The sequence below is a fragment of the Sander lucioperca genome, chromosome 16, assembly GCF_008315115.2.
Source record: "Sander lucioperca isolate FBNREF2018 chromosome 16, SLUC_FBN_1.2, whole genome shotgun sequence".
Taxonomy (NCBI): domain Eukaryota; kingdom Metazoa; phylum Chordata; class Actinopteri; order Perciformes; family Percidae; genus Sander; species Sander lucioperca.
Window position 1 is genome coordinate 12,759,561 of NC_050188.1, and position 21,221 is coordinate 12,780,781.

The following is a 21,221-nucleotide window of genomic DNA, read 5'->3' on the forward strand; positions in this document are numbered from 1 at the left end:
TATTTGCTAAAATATATCATATTTGATTTTTTTTTAAAATGAACAAATTTGGAGGCCCCCCTGCATTGACTCTACGGTCCCCCTAGGGGTCCCGGACCCCCTGTTGAAAAGCTCTGATATATACAATTAAAATTAAAAAGATAAGTAATATGTACAATACAGTAATACATTCTAAACAGTGCAAATGTCAGGCAAAACCAAACAGCATAGAAAACTAAAGATAAAGACATTGAAATGTGCAATATAAAAGGAAGAGTTCCTCAGTGTATTCTTTTTATAAAGTGGCCGGTGCTGATCCTGATGGGGGGGGGGAGTCAGAGTTCTTGGGGGCAGAGGGGAGGGTGTTGAGTAGAGCCCGACCGATAAAGGATTTTTAAGGCCGATATCGATACAAATATTTGGTGATGTAAAAATCCGATATTCCGATATATCGGCCGATATATATATATTTTTTTTTTTAAATCCAGAAATGCTTAACAAAAACACACTAACAACAAAAAAAAAACGGTGTTTAGTCCATTTTTATTTTATTTTTTAAATATTCAGTTATCGGCCATTATAAATGCCAATTCCGATAGTTTGGAAAATGCCTAATATCGGCCCGCCGATATATCGGTCAGGCTCTAGTGTTGAGCTTGTATTGACGAGGACGACAACAGATGCACGTATGAATATGAAGGTGCCCTTCTAATAGAGAAAATGTGATAAAGTACCCTCTAAAATGGCCTTAAAATCAAGGAAAAAGCTGCCCTACATGACAAAAAAAAACTTGCCCCATCGTATGCAGCTGGTGCCCTTTTATTTTAATTTTTTTTGCCCCTGCCCCTCAGACAGCCTTAGTCCACCACTGATCATACTGATCTATATCAGAATCAGAAAAGGCTTTATTGCCACGTGAGTAACACACAAGGATTTTGCCTTGGTGGATGGTGCAGAACAACTATGTACAATGTAACTGTTTAACACTAAGATAAAAGAGGCTATGGTTTAGTGCAGGATATGCAAAAATGTTGGTTGGTGTACAAAAGTTCAGGTAGTTTAGTATGTGCAATGGACAGGTAATAGTCCAGGCTGTAGGCCTAGGTTAATGTAAAGTATAGTGTCTACTAGAGATGGTCCGATACCATTTTTTTCCTTCCCGATACCGATTCCGATATGAACATGCGTGTCGGGCGATATCGAGTACTGACCCGATACCGGTGCATTCAAAAATACATATATTTTATTATTTTTAAACAGCTGTGTACTTACTTGTTACTACAAAATAAAATCAGAAGAAATTCGTTACACCGGAAAAAAGCAGGTTTAGCGAATCATTGCTCCTAGATTGCAAGTTAATGCACGCTCCATTCCAGTTGGTGACATAATGCCTGTTTGTTGCCAAGCGGCAAAAAAAAAAAAAACATAGGCCAAAACTGAAGAAGAAGAGGAGGAAGCATAATGACTGATAGTGTCATGGGAGCCTCTGCTGCAGGCTCTGCCGCCATGATAACAGATGATGACCACCCCGACGACAGTGGTGATGAAGATAACGTTACGCACCTTTGGCCATAAAGTTCATAATCAAAGTTTTCTTTACTTTTACTTCTAATACTTAAGTACAGTAAACATCAGATACTTTAAGACTTTTACTCAAGTCACATTCTAAAAAGTGACTTTAACTTCTACCAAAGTCATTTTCTGGTAAGATACTTGTACTTTTACTCAAGTATTGCTTTCAAGTACTTTATACAAGACTGTGTATACTACTATCCCTGTATGGATCTGATAGGATTGCTGTCATTGTTGTAGGTCTGTCTCGGGTCACACTTTTTGTGAAACATGAACTATTACAGACAATAAATGCCATAGAACTTTCTTTTAATATCTGCATTGACAGTGAGTCATAACGAAAAAAAGAGCATACATGAACTACTTTTAAAGTAGATTTTCTTCTGGGCTAAATTAGGTGGTATTGGATCGGTGCATAAACTCCAGCGTAAGTTAAATGGAAAATGAGTTCCTGGCACACTCCCATAACATTCTTACGAAGTGGTTAAATGAACAATGTCATGGTTGGTACACCGTGAGGCGGGGTGCAGAACAGACAGTTACAGGTTGGAAAGGAAATACCAACCAATTAGTACACTCCTAATACATGTATTGAAAAGGACATTTATCTGCCACACTCCCTGAAACCTCCCTAAAAAATTATATGTTTTCATCACCACTCATTAAAACTGGAACAATTGTTTAAGATGTGCCTCTGTTTTGGAGAATAATGGAGGGCAGAAGGCAAGGCGAGCTTATTCTAAAACACAAAGGCACTTCAGAGGGGCATATTTAAAACACAATGACACTCTGACTATATATTATAGTGACTCAGAGGGATAAACGTTTCGGTGCAAAAACAGAAATCTTTTTTGTTTTTGTTTTTGTATTTCATCGCTAAGCAGGTTATGTTTTCAGTTTGGTTCGGTTATAGTTGAGGGCAGGGCAGCAAAGCAAGCTTATGTGAGAAACACCTTTCAAACTCAAAGGCAATTTCAGAGGGGCATAATTAAGACACAATGTCACAGACAATATTATAAATTGACTCAGAGGAATTAAAGGTTCAGTGTAATTACAGAAATCTGGACCTGGATTCCTAGAAGAGGAGGTGAACTGGCATCCCTCCAGCTCCGCACTCCGTACTTTGGACCATACGGGGACTTGAAATAGCAACCCTCCAGTTTACAACCCAAACCCCTACGGACTCAGCTACTGCCACCCCTTTAAGTGGTCTTAAAGAAGTGGTTCAAAAGTACCATGTATAATTTGCAATTTCTATTTTATTTTATTTGTGTGGCTTTTATTGCCTTTATTTATAGGACAGATTAAGACAGGGAAGTGAGAGAGAGAGAGAGAGAGAGAGAGAGAGAGAGAGGGGGAATGACATGCAGCAAAGGGCCGCAAGTCGGAACCGAACTGGCGGCCGCTGCGACAAGGACTGACCCTCTGTACATCGGGCACACGCTCAACCTTGTGAGCTAACTAGGCGCCCCCAATTTCTTTTTCTTGACAAAGCTAACTGGCTGCCTGCTATTATATGTAGATTGTGTTGTCTGTATTTGAAGTTGTTGACTTTGACTTGTTGTTGTGCTGTTTCATCTTGTGGCGTGACATGTGTTTTACTAGACGACCACAATGTGAATAAGCCTTTGGACTTTATTGTGTTTTTATCCTCGGAAATGTTTTAATGTTGGCCTATGTAATTACTGCTGTGCAGTAGGGGCGGGAATCACCAGAGGCAACACGATATGTTATTATCACGATACGATGTTCTAGAGATTTTAATTATATTGCAATATTCTTCAATATATTGCAATTTATTACCCGTTTTCCAACTTCAAGTTATGTCCCCAAAGGAAAACTTCGTCAACATCTGTTTTATCTAAAAAAAAGATACATTTCTCTGTGGCTTAATCTATAATAATACATCATCATTTATTAGTTGATGTATATTTTGTATTAATAATCTGAAAAAAGTAACTAAAGCTGTCAAAGAAATGTAGTGAAAAGTACAATATTGGCTTCCAAAATGTAGTGGAGTAGAAGTATGAAGTAGCATAAAATGGAAATACTCAAGTAAAGTACAAATACCGGAACATTGTAGCCTATCACTATCTATCTATCTATCTATCTATCTATCTATCTATCTATCTATCTGTCTGTCATCCATCTACCCACCCACCCATCTATCTATCTATCTATCTATCTATCTGTCCATCTGTCTATCTATCTATCTATCTATCTATCTATCTATCTATCTATCTATCTATCTATCTATCTATCTATCTATCTATCTGTCTATCCGTCTATCCGTCTAGCTGTCGGTCTGTCTGTCTGTCTGTCTATCTAGTTGTTGTTATACACCGACTGGCCGCTTGGGGCCGCTGTGGCTAAGAAGGGGGTGATGCGTTCGCCGAGCAGCGCCGGGGAAAAGGCGAGTTGTTCCGGGGAGAAGAAGAAGAAGAAGAAAGATGTCCACCATAGCTAACGCTAGCTAGCATCTGGGGCTCAAAAAATGATGCGCCGTTCATCTTTTTGTCGTTCTTTCTCTTCGAGCGAGGCACAGCCGTAACTAAAACATCCCTCCGTCGACTGCATAAGAACATAACCACCAGAGTGTGTTATTAGAGTGATTTATAAAGTAGTTTTTGGGAGGTTGTGTGTGTGTTTGTGCAAGGGGAGGAGGGGGGTCTCCTCAGGTCAGCTGTCCGTCAGTTAAACGTCAGGTGAGTTTACGGTTTGATTTCCTGCTTTTCCCTACTCTCTAATTTCACCTATCCATCGAGGAATAGGAAGATGTTACTGTTTATTTGTAGACCCTGCACACATATACAACTTTGCAAACTTGTTTATTGATTGTAACCGTGATGAAGAATCACTGTTTGGTCCCTGTGGGAAGTGTACTGTTCAGTGTGTCAGCGGGTCTCAGTGGTGTGTTTTTATTTTGATGTCACAATGATATGATATGATATCAATATAACATCGCTGTGTTGTTAATGTCGTTTTACTCTAAAGTTCTTATTTGTCCTCATGAATTCACTGTAGTTCATATGGAGAATATATCCTCATGTACAGTGGCTTGCATAAGTTTACACACCCATGCTAAAGTTGACTAAAAAGAGGAATAAAAAAAATCATCTTTTGGAAATTGATCTTACTGCCTTAATTAAAAAAATTGGAAAAATCCAACCTTTAAGGACACCAATTTTCTTTGTGAATGAATAATGTATCGTAAATAAATAAATGTTCTTCCTTAAAATACAGGGGGCATAAGTCAGTACACCCCTATGTTAAATTCCCATAGAGGCAGGCAGATTATTATTTTTAAAGGCCAGTTATTTCATGGATCCAGGATACTATGCATCCTGATAAAGTTCCCTTGGCCTTTGGTATTAAAATAGCCCCACATCATCACATACCCTTCACCATACCTAGAGATTGGCATGGGGTACTTTCCATAAAATTATCTCTCAATGCAAATCTTAGGCTAACTGAAATGGAACCATGCCAATCTCTAGGTATGGTGAAGGGTATGTGATGATGTGGGGGCTATTTTGGATTCTGGATCCATGAAATAACTGGCCTTTAAAAATAAAAAATCTACCTGCCTCTATGGGAATTTAACATAGGGGTGTACTTACTTATGCCCCCTGTATTTTAAGGAAGAACATTTATTTATTCACGATACATTATTCATTCACAAAGAAAATTGGTGTCCTTAAAGATTAGATTTTTCCTCATTTATTTAATTAAGGCATTAAGATCAATTTCCAAAAGATGATTTTTTAATTCCTCCTTTTAGTCAACTTTAGCATGGGTGTGTAAACTTATGCAAGCCACTGTATGTCCCTTGTAATAAACGTACACTACAATCTTAAATGTGAAAGAACAACACAAGGGAAATGCATTAGAAAGATATAAGGCATGTATTAAACAAGTTTGCAGAGTTATAGGTTTGGTATATTGGAAAGTAATCTACGATCTATTATAGATTTTGAATTCAAATCACATTTGTTGAACTATAAAGCCTTTTGGATGAGATGTATAGTTTTTAGTTGACTGTCCCTTTACACTACAGGTTGGTTTTTCAACCCAGACCTTATTAAAATGTTGTTTCCCCTCATTTTTTATTCACAGCCAGATGTGGAGCGCTGCAACGATTAGTCTATCGAAAGAAAAATGAATCACCATTATATTATTTTGATAATCTCTTAATTGTAAAAAGTAATTCTGCATGCAGAAATGGTAGAAAAATGCATTTTTTTCCCTCTTAAATATGGAGATGTCCTGCTTCTCTCTATTTTATGTCAAATTTAAAGTGAATATCTTCCTGTTTCCGACAAAACAAGGCATTTAAAGACATCACCTTGGCTTGGACTTTGAGAAAAAGGCAGGCCTGCCGTCAGGAATTATAATAATAATAATAATAATAATAAGCTTTATATCTATAGTACTTCTTTCTTAACAAGGTTACAAAGTGCTTTTCAGAAGAAGAAAAAACAGCAGATATAAATCAAGAACAACAAAAAAAACAACCATGAAATACAATAATCAGAGGAAATAGTGCATTTGTTGGGGACTATTTTTAGCGGTGGATTAATCCACGTTTGGTGCTTAAGTGAGTATTTGTGGCAGCAGGACGGTGTATGTGGGATTGAGTCATAATAAACAACAGTGTGTGTGTGTGTATTCAGTGTGGCTCACTGATGTGCTTTTATGATACATCAGGCTGGTTAGTAGATACATTCACTGTTGGTTTGAGTCTGGACAAATTTGTATGGTATGTTGCTTGGGACTAAAGGCCCTCACGGGTACAGGTGTACAGTTTTTTTATATATATATATATATATATATATATATATATATATGTGTGTGTGTGTGTTCTCTCTCTCTTTCTCTCTCTCTCGGTCCAGTGAGGGTTGTGGAACCAGTCGTCATGGCGGCTCCGGTAAACATCCAGACTCCCAGTAAGACCTGGGAGCTGAGTCTGTATGAGCTTCACAGGAGCCCTCAGGTAAATGTGTGTGTGTGTGTGTGTGTGTGTGTGTGTGTGTGTGTCCTGATGTTTCATTACTTCATTTTTGTTGTAGTCATATGCTGGTTTTGTTGGTTAGTGTAGAAGATGTTGGAGAACTATTAAAGAAGCCTCCATATTAGCACTTTAACATTTTAAAAAGTCAGGTCAGGACAAATGTGGAAAAGGTACAAAATGAAAGACGACAAAAATACATTTCACTCCCGGGACAGAACCATGAGAACCAGCTAAATATGACTTTTAGGATGCTCCTTTAACAAAAATGGGTCCAAAAATGAATGTGTGTTTGTGTGTGTGTGTCTGTCTGTTTAGGAGGCGATCATGGATGGGACGGAGGTGGCGGTGTCTCCCCGCTCTCTGCACAGCGAGCTGATGTGTCCCATCTGTCTGGACATGCTGAAGAACACCATGACAACCAAAGAGTGTCTGCACCGCTTCTGCTCTGACTGTATCGTCACCGCGCTGCGATCCGGGTGAGCGCAATACGACCGCGACTCCTCGCCATTGGTTCTTTTGGATTAATCCACTGTTGGTCTCGCATTGCCAGACCTTCCTCCACAACGCTGCGGAGGAAGGTCTGGCTAGTCCACACAACATTCCTGGATAGGGAAAAAAAAACCTCACTGGGTTGTTTTGTATTTCTTTAAACCAATCCCAATGGTCTTGGGTGGCGTTAAGCTCCGGACGCAGCGACGGTGGCTCTGCTGAATAGTCTCAGGAAGGAACTTGTTTTGGTTTTACATGACGAAAGTGCGTCACTTTGTAACACACGTTATAATGCTCGCCTAGCTGCTAATGTGGCACGCCCTCATACTCTGCTTCTGACTGGCTAGTAGTCCTTACCTAGGTACTGTCAGGGCACGCCCTCATACTCTGCTTCTGACTGGCTAGTAGTCCTTACCTAGCTACTGTCAGGGCACGCCCTCATACTCTGCTTCTGACTGGCTAGTAGTCCTTACCTATGTACTGTCAGGGCACGCCCTCATACTCTGCTTCTGACTGGCTAGTAGTCCTTACCTAGCTACTGAGCATGTGCGACTCCCAACAAAGATGGAACAGAAGTGCCATGCCTCACTCTGTAGCTAAAACAGAGAGCTCAACACACAGGGTGAAAAGAGGAGCTGCAGCAATGTGCAGTACAACAAATATATGGTGTTTTTTGAAAATTAAAGCATGTAAACCTATTCTGATATAACCTCTAAATACAATTTTGAACCTGAAAATGAGCAGAATATGAGCACTTTAAAGCTCGCCATTTTCAGCCTGTAACGTTGTTTCGAGGTTCCGGTTAACGTGGCTCGATGCGACCGGAGTTTAAAGTTGACTAAAAGAAAGTCTAAAGTGAGGGACATCTGGCGAAATTTGAACTATCCCGTAAATGAACCATCGTCAATATAGACGAATCAACTGTCGTGTTGTCAAATACGTTTCTGTCAGCACATTCAAAAGCACATATATTTGACTGGAATGCCGTACAGATACTTTTATACGTCTCCTCCTTCCGCAGGAACAAAGAGTGTCCGACCTGCAGGAAGAAGCTGGTCTCCAGGCGTTCGCTGCGCCGAGACTCCAACTTCGACGCGCTGATCTCGAAGATCTACCCGAGCCGCGATGAGTACGAGGCCCACCAGCGCCGCGTCCTCGAGAGACTCAACAGGCTGCACAACAAGGAGGCGCTGAGCTCCAGCATCGAGGAGGGGCTCCGACAGCAGGCCCGCTACAGGTCCGAGAGGTGTTCAGTTCATGTTTTAACCTTGCGGTTGCAGCGGTCTAGGGACAGCTTTGTTTTGTTTTTAAAGTTGAATGATGTGATGAAGCCCCCTGTTTATTATGACACATTTCTGGGTGTGTTAGAGCGTATTACACTATTGTTTTTGCATCAATGTGAAGAAAACTTTGATTTGTCAGCGAGTCATTTCTGTCAAAAAAAAGACTCATTAGGTTACTTTAATCTATAAATAGTTTCTCAGTTAAATATCCAAAATATTTGATATATCACAATATTCACACCTACTTTACATTTTTTTTCTATATTACCCACACCTATTTCTGGGTAGAATGGATGCCCAAAAACTGTCTTAGAAAGATTTAGGGTTTTTGTAAAGTAACATGTGAAGTAGGGATGCACCGAATCCAGGATTCCGGTTCAGATTCGGCTGAATATTGGGCTTTTTGACGGGGTTCGATTTCTGCCGAACCTTAGAATTCTTTTCCACCGAACCGAAACCTACGCTTGGACTAGGCGTACTAGGTGGAGCGTTCAATGCAGTAGGCTGTGAGAAAGTGAAAATGGAACTCGTGAGCAGAAAAAGTGTAGTTTGGCAGTACTTTCAGTCAAAAGAAGGCCATTCAAGTCCAGCTACATGTTCAGTTTACAATGCCGATTTGTCTCGTGGTGGCGAGGACCCTGAACACTACACAACATCGCCGCTGTTAAAACATTTGCGCCAATTATGACCACACATCGCTGGTCGTCTTAATGACAACACATCATCGTCTTTCTCTCCTTCTCCTTCACTCGCTGTCTGTCAGCCGCTCGGATTGTTCGCCTTCTTCTAAAATATTAGACACACTAAAGCAAAACCAGAAAACCCAAGCAACACGTTATAAATTTGGCATCACTTCCATTATTTCTGAGACCAGTAGGGCTGCCCCCTCTTGTCGATTAGTCGACTAATCGGTCGTTTTGGTCTTAGTCAACTAAGATTTCTTTAGTCGATTAGTCATATTTTATGCTTTTTTCATGCTGAATGACTTATTTCCAAGAAACGTACGAGCACATCTCTGGTAAACACAAGAATTAAAGTGGTGCTTTTGCATGACTCTTTGCGGAGAAACTCAGATTTACAGATCTGTCGATTAAATCAACTAATCGATTAGTCGATACAATTGAATGAGTGTTAGTCGACTAAGAATTTCTTCAATCGAGCACAGCCCTAGAGACCAGAAGTGTCGACGCGACCACTCTGATATTCTGTCCAGTAAACAAGCGGCCGTTTCCACCGGGTGACGTTTGTCCACAACCGAACGAAATGAAAAAAATGCAACATTGTTGCAACTTCACCCCCAAATCGCTACCGAACTAGTCTACCGAAACAGGAAAGTATGAGGAATTTAGATCGATATAATAATGTAAAGAAGAACAGAAGCAGGGCCGGGTTGGGAAAGAAAAACATAACTCGACACGCATAGTTAAACGCACCTAAGAGGAGTAAATATGCGCACGAACACACGCACACATACGAATTATGAAAAACAGTGGATTTAAATTGTAGATGTACACCAATTATTGTTATGTAAAAAGATTTGGTTATTCATTCAAGTGTTTTTGATAACTGACTAACTGATAAATGAATAAATGAACTAAGTTATTGTGTGTTAACTTTTTTACACACAAATCAACTCCTATGTTCCTTAGGTAAACGTTTGGGAGTGTATGCATATGTTGTATGTGTATACATGTGATATATATGTATAAATGTATAATTAGAAGTGTATAGGGGTGCAGCGGTATGTGTAAATGCTTATACATAGATATATTTCCTTACTTTCTTTTCTTTTGCTATGAGAGTTGCTTTTGTTATTTTTTATATCTCAAAAAAAATTTATTGTTAATTAAGCGAAGGAATTGCAATAAAAGTATTTTATTTTAAGAGTCTACCGAACGAACGCTAGAGATCTGTGAACACGGTGACATCCGCAAAAAAAGACGTCTGATAGGCAAACATATCCAAGCAGATTATCCAGAATATTGTGTTCCCCCTCCGCCCTGCAGGAACCACCGGGTGAAGAAGCCGACTCAGGAGAGCGACAACACCACGTTCAGCGGTGGGGAAGACAACGGCGACGCCCGCTCCCACCTGTCCCATGACTCTGCCCCCTCACACACCCCTCTACCCCCCGGTCAGACCCCGTCGGAGGCCGGGCCGAGCCGCAAGCGGCCGCGAGCATCTGAAGATGGCTCAGGGCCCGAGGCGGACAGCGGCAGCCCCACGCCTCCGCTGAGGCGCCACAAAGAGGGGCCAGCCTCGGAGATCGAGCTGGTGTTCAGACCCCACCCAGAGCTGGTCCAGGCCGAAGACTACAACCAGACCAGGTGAGACCAACGCATTCGTATCATATGTCAATTAAAGGTGCAGTACACGATGCTGCGCAAAGATTGTTGATATTTTAACTCAACTGCCAAACAAATGCATTTGCTTTTGCGTTGTAGCTTTTGCGTTTGTGTTGTTGCTTTTGCGTTTGTGTTGTTACTTTTGCGTTTGTGTTGTAGCTTTTGCGTTTGCGTTGTAGCTTTTGCGTTTGCGTTGTAGCTTTTGCGCTTGTGTTGTTTGTGTTGTTGCTTTTGCATTTGTGTTGTAGCTTTTGCGTTTGTGTTGTCAATCATGACAATCACATCATGATTGGACGACTCAAAAAGCTCCTTGGTAGCTTTTTGAGTCGTCATAATTCACCGGTTGCGCTGCTGCCGCTGCGTAGCATACTTAATACTTAGACAGAAACGTGACAACATTAAATTATATTATTTTATATTTGACAGCTAACATTCAAACTTATGACCTCACGCAAGTCATTCGAGTCATCATGTCTCTAGTCGAGACAGAGCAAGTTTGAGTTGAGTCTCATTGATTGTCAGTCATTGCCATAGTCGCAAGTAGTTAATACATTATCCAGTTTAAATTTGCAATCAATTTAAAACCTGATTTTTTTTTTTAACATGTTCAAAAGAAATATATTCAAAATTATTTAAATTTTTTTTAAATAAATAAAAATTTAAATTTAAATATTAAAAAATATACAAACACAGGTAGTAAAACTTATAAGCAATGAAATAAGAAAAACAAACGAGATCATCAGAGACATATAAGCAACAAATAAGCAACTCAAATATAACATTGGTCATCAAATCAATCTGTATTGATATAGCACCTTTCAAACATGACAATATGCAATTCAAAGTTATTGAAAAACATCAGATAAGGTAAGAAACAATATACATAAATGAGTTTAGAGCTCAATGCACACTAAAATAAGTAAAAAAAAAATCAATAAAATATATTTAAAAAACAATGAAATGTTTAAAATAATAAAAGATAATAAGATTATAATTATGAGTCACTACTTGATAGCCAGACTGAACAAGTAGCCTACTCCTGGCATTACGTCACATGACCGCCCCTTCCCTAATATCGCATCAAATGTTCTTTCCTTTGACAGATACGTGAAGACGACCGCCAACGCCACAGTGGACCATCTGTCCAAATACCTTGCTCTGCGCATTGCTCTGGAGGACAGACGGACCAACGGAGAGACAGAGGACAGAGGAAGAGAGGAGGGAGGAGGCGGAGGAGAGGAAACGGGAGGAGCAGCAGGAGGTGGAGAGGGGTCGAGTCTGAGCACCATCAGTGAGAAACAGTACACCATCTACATCATGACGAGAGGAGGACAGATCTCTGTGAGTAATGTCAATTTTATTTCTATTGTAACTTTTTGTATTTATGTATTTATTTTTTATTTGTATAGCTTATATAGCTATTCTAGTCTCAATGAATACACAAAGCGCTTTTACATAGTACAGGAACCATTCAGCATTCACACACGTCTTGCCCAAGTACATTACAAGTAACATGAATAGAAATTAGGGATGCACCGAATCCCGATTTTTGGGGTTCGGCCGAATACCGAATCCACTGGTTAAGATTCTGCCAAAGCCGAATACCGAATCCTCCTCCCATCCTCAGTCCATTAACACAGTAAACGCATTAATGAAGTAAACAACGTCCACAGCAGTGTATTTTTCATTTTATTTACCTGAAGTTGCGGCATTTTGGCTGCTGTCTGTAGATTCCTTCACGCACAACTCGTATTCTTTCAGGGAGCATTATAACACGAGACACCGTCATGAACTGCTCTATATTCTGATACAAGAATGAGAACATCCTTACATTTTAATGAGCATGAAACATTGAACAGTCAAACACAGAACATTTATCACAAAACGCTAAAGTTATAATAATAATAAACAACAATTCCAGTAATAAAATATCAGTACTTTCCTGTAAACTGAAAGGTCTGATCTGTCTGTTCAACAGCAGCGTCTACGTCTTGCACCTTCTACCGTCCTGTTCAATAAAGTCACAATACATAAATCCACTGAAAACAATCTGTGATATGTAACAGTATTCCAGCATTTATCTTGTCAACAAAACAGTAAATATAATAATAAAAAGAGGAATAAAAAAAAATGTTAAACCAAATTTGACACCAAAACATTTAACTAAATATTGCACATTTGATTGATCGCGCTCTTCGCATTCTTTCAGATCTCGATTTGAAAACGATTAATCGTTCAGCCCTGATTATAACCCTGCTATTTACTGAAAATTGTTCTTCTGATAACTGTGTTCTGTGGATTTGAACGCAACTTTTTTATCACTTCGGTTTCTCCATTATTTCCTTCTGTCCTTGCCTCCATCCCTCCCTCCCTCCCTTCTGTCCTTGCCTCCCTCCCTCCCTCCATCACTCCCTTCGGTCCTTGCCTCCCTCTCTCTGTCCTGTCCTTGCCTCCCTCTCTCCGTCCTGTCCTTGCCTCCCTCCTTCCCTTCTGTCCTTGCCTCCCTCCTTCCCTTCTTTCCTCCCTCCCTCCCTCCCTCCCTCCCTCCGTCCTGTCCTTGCCTCCCTCCATCCCTTCTGTCCTTGCCTCCCTCCCTCCGTCCTGTCCTTTCCTCCCTCCTTCCCTTCTGTCCTCCCTCCCTCCCTCCCTCCCTCCGTCCTGTCCTTGCCTCCCTCTCTCCGTCCTGTCCTTGCCTCCCTCCTTCCCTTCTGTCCTTGCCTCCCTCCTTCCCTTCTTTCCTCCCTCCCTCCCTCCCCCGTCCCTCCCTCCGTCCTCGTCCTTGCCTCCCTCCATCCCTTCTGTCCTTGCCTCCCTCCCTCCCTCCGTCCTGTCCTTGCCTCCCTCCATCCCTTCTGTCCTTGCCTCCCTCCCTCCCTCCCTCCGTCCTGTCCTTGCCTCCCTCCTTTCCTTCTGTCCTTGCCTCCCTCCCTTCTTTCCTCCCTCCCTCCCTTCTGTCCTTGCCTCCCTCCTTCTCTCCCTCTCAGACTCTGAACGGCTCTCTGACTCTGGAGTTGGTCAACGAGAAATACTGGAAGGTGAGGAAGCCTCTGGAGCTTTACTACGCTCCCACCAAGGACCAACCGCCGCCGCCGCCGCCACCACCACAGCAACCGCAGCAGAAGTCCCCCCCCCCACAGAGGGAGGGATGAGGGGGAGCGCTGTGCTGCTCTTCTCTCCAACCGCACGTCTTCTTCTGAAGGTGGAAGTTCAGTCGCCAAAATAGAGCTCAACAGCAACCGCCAATTTCTTTTTTTTTTTTTTTTTCAAACGGCTCCGATTCCCGGAAGTGTTTATCCCCGTTCGATTGTTCCATTGACGTTTCAAAAAATTGCTTATTTAAAGAGTTTTACGTCTGGAACCGAGCTAACTAGCTGCGAGAGGAATCATGACCATGAAACATTTGATTCAGCGCAAAAAAAAAACAACGGTACAAGACTGTGTGTACACAAACGATCATAGACTTCAATGGCAGAAGCTCGCTCTAGCGGTTCGTGGGTACGGTGAACGTTTCCATGGTAACAGTGAGTCGGACCAATGAGAGACGTAGCTGTTACGCTTAGGGTTGCTTAAAACCAGGTTGATTTCATACGGCAGGGGTCTTCAACGTTTTTTTAAGCCAAGGACCCCTTAACTGAGAGAGACACGGAGCAGGGACCCACTACTACATATATAGTATAAACTTTAAGTTGCATTTTAAACTGGGCCTACAATAACGTGTGGGCGGCCTAAAGCCTTTACACATACCAATACCAAAGTGCATACAATTATGTAAGCTATTAAAATAAAAATTGTTGGCATGATTTTATATTTAATGTTTTAATGTAAACAGTGAATCCTTAGGATTACCTGGATCTGGGGATCTTTTGGCATTTTTCCCATCACGTGGTACCTGCTCGACTCGCCTCGACTCTATCCATTTTCCATTATGAAAAAAAAGTCCCTGGTACCTCCTAACAGGTACTTTTTTTAGTATCACCTCCATTGAGGTTCCAAGCGAGCTGAGGTGATGCCAAAAGGTGACGTGAGAACCGGCCGACTACTGATTGGTCGGAGAGAATCGCCGCTAATCACAGCGTCATCATTGCTAGCGACGTACGTACGGGTGTCGTGAACAAACCCGCCGTTTTTAAACGGTTTAGCCAGCGGTGGGTTTTTTTTGCTGCCTCCAGCCTCTTCTGAAACAAAATTTGTCTTCTGGCAAATAGCCACATACCGAGAATCAAAAGCAACACACCTTCCACGATCTGTGTGTGTGTGTGTCACGTTAGGTCGCGGCAGTTTCCTGCGGCGTCGCTATGACGACCAGCCACGCTCGCCTCACGCATGAGGCGGTACTAATGCTGCGTTCCAGGCAACCTGTAACCCGTGTTTTCACAACCTTCTACCCGTGAAAGTGAAGTGAAGTGCCCAGTTACAGTTTTTGACGTCACACACACACACATGAACAACAATGGCGACCCCCTGTTGATGCTGTACAGACGCCGGCGATTAACGGTGGGAAATAGAAATAAATAGACATAAATGGGCAACGTAAAGTAATTCTGCACATTGTAATCAAAACAATACACATACGATTGTGTTCTACTACAGGTTATGTTTATTAAATGAAGGCCAAAATATGTGGCAGACTAGAAAATCGCTAGCATCAGCTAGCGCTAGCTAACGTCAGCGTCAGGTAGCCGCTAGCTAACGTTAGGTAGCCTAACCTGAACCCAGGAACGCTACCAAGTCATGAGTCGGGACTTGAAGTCGTAACTTACGTGCTAATAATTGTGTCTGGAACGCAGCATAAATCTCACGAAAAAGGAGGACTGGGCACCGCGGTCGAGCCGAGTAGAGCTGGTACTAGCAGTGGGTAAGCGCCTTTAGTGACTACCTTATCTATGGGCCAGTAAGTCTATTTTTTTCACAAATTGTGAAGCCAATTTATATTTTCTAATAATATTGCAAATAATATGTTGGATTCATATTAAGATATTTAAACGTTCCTGGAAACTTTCAAAAAGTGAAAAATAATTTGGCGGCCGCCCTGCGGTAACTCTGAGGACCCCCCTAGGGGTCCCGGACCCCCTGTTGAAGATCCCTGTCATACGGACGTCTAACTTCTACAGGAGCAGAAACTGTGTTCCACGACCTCGTAGCTCGGGGTCAGTCTACCTCGGATATTTTAGACATTATGGCGAATAATCAATTCTAGAGAAAATCAGTGTTTTGTTTTTTTTTTAACTCTTGGAACCACACTGTTGAGCTCTATTTCACAGCTTATTATCAGCATATCTTTTTGAACAAAATGTACTGGCATTAAGGTTTTTGAAGGAGGATTTATCAAGAAGAAGAGACCACTAAATAACAGCTGGTAAATCTTTGCTTTTGTGTACTTTACCGGAAGCTGCTCTGGTTAAAAAAAAAAAAAAAAAAAGCCTTCATTTGAAGATAATGTTCTGACAGTTTATTGGTAATATGTTCCAGTCGTCAAGGAGATTTGGGATTATGAACTCACTGTGGCCGATGGCCCGGGACATGACAAGTGAGATCCTTTTTTTTTCTTTTTATATGAAGATCCTGCAACTCGTTGGCTTTCTGCTTTGAATATCTCATTACTTACAAATACTCAATAACTGCGCACATTTAAAGAGACAAAAGCTGTACAAAGTCGCCCGCCAAAAGAAACATTTTATTCATTTCTCCAAACAACTGAGCGAACATGAAAAATACTAAAATTGGCAAACTTCTTAAATAATACCCGTGGCCGCCTGTTTCCGCCAGGAAAAGAAAAAACAGAAAAGTTAGAAACAAAAAAATACTCAAACTAATTTGAGGTTGTACGTCTTAATTTAAACTTTTGACAATTTTCAAGTACAAAAATACAACGTATATTTCATTATCAGTCCTTCCAGAAAAATACGGAGTTTTTTTGTGATTGTTGCGGGCAAAAATCCTTGATTATGCGCCACGTTTTCTTAAAAAATGCGATGGAATATGCGGGATATTTATGCAATTTTATGCAATGTAATTGCGGGAACTTGCAGAAATTGCGGGAACTTGCAAAAACTGTGGTTTCATCGCGGGGTTTGCAGCTTTTCGATGATGTTCAAGTCGCGTAATTACATCACTTCATAACGTTCCCATGGCAACAGGGGAAAATGGCTGCTCTTGTGTGAAGTAAACGCAACATTTTTCAACTTTCTGCTAAGATATATGTGACTTTTTTGCAACGAAAATGCGGGGATTATGAAATCATGCAAGCCCTGCATATTTTGTGCAGAAATTGGAAATTGGTGCGGCGTATTTGAAAAAATGCGGCCCCCGCATAAATATGCAGACTTTGGCTGATTATGCATTGAATTACGCGATCGCATAATCACGTTTTTCTGGAGGGACTGCATTATGAGAAGTAATGCCGATTTCAAGTAGTGTCGGAATAATGAGTTCCCGACTTGGAAAAATTCACGTAAAACAGCTGTTGCGGGGAGGTGGGCAATATGGTAATCATGATTTTTGAACACGATTACTCATTGACTTTTGAAAAGATGTTGCGTTTATTGAACTTAAAAAAAAAAACACCTCAAACTGTGAAATTTCCGTTCGTACTTTTCCCTTTTGAACTTTTTGAATTCCCCTTCAGAGCACAAGATAAAAGTACGAGTTCACCTCCAAAACGTAATGTGCAAAATAATAGTTTTTCTCGATGACGTGGTTTTTGTGATTGTTAGGAGCTGAAGTCGCGGTCAAAATTCGATCAATTGCTCGGCCGTAGTTTAAAGATACAGGGTCTATATATTAAAGATACATAATAAAACCGAAAATGACTACATATTCAAACCTGAGGAGAAATATCTGCTGGCACGGCCAGGCAGGGAGTTAAAACAAAAGCCCTTCAAATACATATACGTCACATTATTGTACCATTAAAAACAATATGGTTTAAAGTATTCTCATGGAAAGAATCATATTCACAATTATTAACGATTATTGAACACGATTTACTCATTGACTTTTGGAAAGACGTTTCATTTATTGAACTAAAAAAAAACAGTTAAACCGTTCAACAAATCAACAGTAAAAACACCTTAAACTGTGAAATTTCCCTACGTACTTTTCTCGTTTGAACTTTTTGAATTCCCCTTCAGAGCACAAGACAAAGTAAGAGTTAACATGCAAAACGTAATGTGTAAAAATAATCGTTTTTCTCGATTACATCACGTTGTTTTTTTGTGATCGCTAGGAGCCGAAATCGAACTCGCGGTCAACATTTTATTAATTGCACAGCGGTACCAAGGGGGTAAGCGAGCATCCGGAAAGCGTACCTCCTATGGGGAGATCCTTAGGCTAACAAGCCATCACTTTCCGCTAGCATTCCATTGACTGCCATTCATTTTGACGTCACTTTGACAGCGAATAAATTTACATCTGAAGCATTTAAAGACTCTATTTGTCCACTGTTTATTTCTAAAGAAACGCGGCCATGTATAAAAGGCACCATTACCTTGTATCTCACATTATGGCGCTGTAGCAGCTGTTTTTGTAAAAATAGGCTAGCGATTGTGTCATCACCACACGACTTACTGTCTCACTGTTATTACCATATAGTCAGGAGAAGCTCGCGGGCAATCGGGGCGGGGGGGTGTAGAGGCATACAGTCAAGGGAGAAGCCCATAGAGAGTCCATGAAAAGCATCGGAACAAAGTATTTCAGCAACGTTTTGATGGATTGGAAATACTTTGGTACGTGGCAAGTGAATTCATATGAAGTAACAGTTATCCACGATCCACTTTATCCACAAAATTGGGAATGATTGAGATTTCTCTTGACACAGCTACCAGAAGACTTCCAACTTTCAGACCGGTTGCTCACGTCACATCTACGTCGTCAAGCTCAGTTTGAGGCTGCGAAGTAACGCTCAGCCATCACCGGAAAAGTGCTTCTGATTGACTTCACCGGTCTCCGTCGAAGTCTATGGCGTCGCTGTGTCCATTTCTTTCGCTGTCTGTGAGCGGTACACTGACGCGCTCGACTTTGCCAGAGTTTATTACTGTTCATTTTCCGCTTCAAGACTTTAGGCCTCCGCTTCTCCTCCAGTAACAGTTGAGAGAAAATAGAACAATCAAAGTTGGTTCTTGGCTGTAAAAACTAGAATGGTGAAATAAATTGTCGTTTCTTAGAGTAATTTGATCTGAATTTAATGTCTGAATGAATCTATTTATGGAATATTTTGTATAATTTAATTCCTAAGAACATGACTGAAGCTCTTTTGCTACTTTCTGCTCTCGTGTTGGACGCGTTGCGTCGCTGAGGAAGCTTTTTCTGCAGTTGGAACTAAACTCACACTTTGAGTGTTGCTGTTAACGTAAATGCGCTTAAAGACACAAACGTTCAGTCCTTCCCGTTTCCTGCAAATGCATCCATCAATTTTCTTCTGAACTGCTTATCCTGTCAAGGGCTGGAGCCTATCCCAGCATGCACTGGGGTAGGACAGGGTGACTGCACATTTTAGGGAGCAATATTTGAGTTGGTGTATAGATGTCAGGTAGTGTTTTTTTTTTTTTTTCTTAAAGGGTAATTTCGCTTTTTCCCTATTTTTTCGAATTTCCCTATTTTCCTATGTTTTTGTGTGTAAGTGACAATTATAGGAACAACAGTCTGACATTGGTCCAGTTTTAAGCGTGGATGCTGTAACTGGACCAATGTCAGAGATTGTTGTTCCCATCAGTCACTTAGACACAGAAACATAGGGTCCAGGTTGAAGAAAAAAAAAAACGGTAGTTACCTTTTAAAGACACAGCATTTCCTGCAAATGCATCCATCGATTTTCTAAACTGCTTATCCTGTCAAGGGCTGGAGCCTATCCCAGCATGCACTGGGGTAGGACAGGGTGACTACACCTTTTTGGGAGCAATATTTGAGTTGGTGTATAGATGTCAGGTAGTAAACCTCGTCATGAAGAGGATGTGTGCAGGTCCTTTGCTGGTTTTATTTCTAAATGTCCTTTAATGTGTAACTTAAAAGAGCTATAAAAATGTGTACAGGTACCTTACACCTGTCTGCTATATTTTACTATGACGCACACGGTTTTGTCATGTTCCACCTTTAAAGATGTAGCTATAACACCCACCTTACCTCCTGTTTTTGTTTCTCGCTGCGAACATACCAAAATTTAGTTTCCTATAGAAAAGTATTTGGTCGACAAGTTTGCATGAAAATGTCACTTCAAACTCACCCTTTAACTCTGTCCGCGGGGGTGTTCTTGTCTCTTCAAAAAGCCATAAGCCTCGGTTGGATTTAACCTGAGTTATTCACCCTCTAGACTCTTCATTTTTGTCTTTATGCACTTTATATTTCCTGCAGCCATATACGTTTTCCTAGCTTACCTCAGTTTTTATGGAATATTTGTATATTATGATCAATGCAATATTTTCTTTGTTTCTGTTGTATAACGATTCTCAATACTTCTGTCAGCAGTGCAGCGCAATAAACTAAACACAAAACACATTCTGTGTGAGATGTGATTTGTTTTAAACAGACGCTCTGATTAAGTCGGTTTTGAACTGCAAAATGTTACACGGCTAACGGAGCATCAGTGTATTTATAGGTTCTCTTTATCATTTTATTATTTCCATGTGCTATTTCAACCTATTTTCCTGTTTTTGTGTCTAAGTGACTGTTGGGAACAACAATCTTTGACATTGGTCCAGTATTAAGCGAGATCACTGCTGTTGGCAGCGGCGAAACAAGCTAATGTGTAAGTTAATAAGACAATTGTCCAGCTTGTATTTACCTTCACAAAAGTGCTCGTGTTGCCACTGACAGACGCAGATTAATATTCTAAATGTCTGACAATATTATGGAAAGGATTTCTAAGGGGGGCGACCTTTCTGTTAAAGAGTAAGATCCTTTTTTTAAACGTAAAAAACATCCGCGAAATTGCGTTCACTAAACCCACCAGACTCCATGTATATAAACAGTAATTTAAGCATCGTAAAACACCTCACTCAAAGTCGACAGAAACTGAATACATTTATGAAACGCCGTTTTTGGGTCCTCTTTCCACTTTTCCAACCGGCACAACTCTAGTTTTGGTTGAAATAAACACAGTTTACCGATTTACATGTGAAAATATGTTGGCTCTATACACGCTAAAAGTATGGCTTTTTTAAATGGAGTCTGGTGGGTTTAATGCTAACGCTGATTGGGAAAGTGCGTCCAAACTTTTGACTGGTACTGTTATGTTCTGAAGCGTTTTCCCCGGGGGGTTTGTTCCGATATCATTCACAGCCTGATTTATACATGTAATAATTCATTAAAACATGGCTATCCATTTTCTTTCAGTATTTTGTTGACAGTATTTTGTTGACAGTATTTTGTTGACAGTATTTTGTGATTCACGGAGGGATAAAAAGAAATCCAAATGTCCCTCTGAATAAACCTTTTACTGAAAAGAAATAAGAATTTTTAAACCTGGCTTTATCCAACGTTCACATTTCTGTTCTGGAAATGTGAACTTTTACTTTTACTTTATTCACCTGTTGTGTTTTGCATTAGCAG

The 21,221-nt window shown here is 40.7% G+C and overlaps 1 protein-coding gene across 2 annotated transcripts; it reads left to right on the forward strand.

Moving 5' to 3' along the window:
• Positions 1 to 3,967: 3,967 nt before the first annotated feature.
• LOC116051695 (E3 ubiquitin-protein ligase RING2-A) lies at positions 3,968 to 14,090 on the forward strand. Of its 2 annotated transcripts, none has more exons than XM_035992876.1 (7): positions 3,968 to 4,194; positions 6,348 to 6,544; positions 6,878 to 7,038; positions 8,073 to 8,288; positions 10,341 to 10,661; positions 11,783 to 12,020; positions 13,664 to 14,090. In XM_035992876.1, exons 2-7 carry the CDS (start codon positions 6,467 to 6,469, stop codon positions 13,826 to 13,828), a joined length of 1,179 nt encoding a protein of 392 aa, XP_035848769.1. In that variant the 5' UTR covers positions 3,968 to 4,194; positions 6,348 to 6,466; the 3' UTR covers positions 13,829 to 14,090. The 2 variants fall into 2 exon arrangements, with proteins under 2 accessions (XP_035848769.1, XP_031158113.1); XM_031302253.2 differs by having other exon boundaries at positions 3,969 to 4,256; positions 6,444 to 6,544.
• The last annotated feature ends 7,131 nt before the right edge of the window (positions 14,091 to 21,221 follow it).

Excerpts from the sequence above, each read along its gene's own strand:
- LOC116051695 (XM_035992876.1), top strand. The coding sequence starts at position 6,467 with ATGGCGGCTCCGGTAAACATCCAGACTCCCAGTAAGACCTGGGAGCTG. Across the intron at positions 6,545-6,877 it reads AGCTTCACAGGAGCCCTCAG|GAGGCGATCATGGATGGGAC; the intron begins GTAAATGTGTGT and ends CTGTCTGTTTAG. Across the intron at positions 12,021-13,663 it reads CGAGAGGAGGACAGATCTCT|ACTCTGAACGGCTCTCTGAC; the intron begins GTGAGTAATGTC and ends TCTCCCTCTCAG.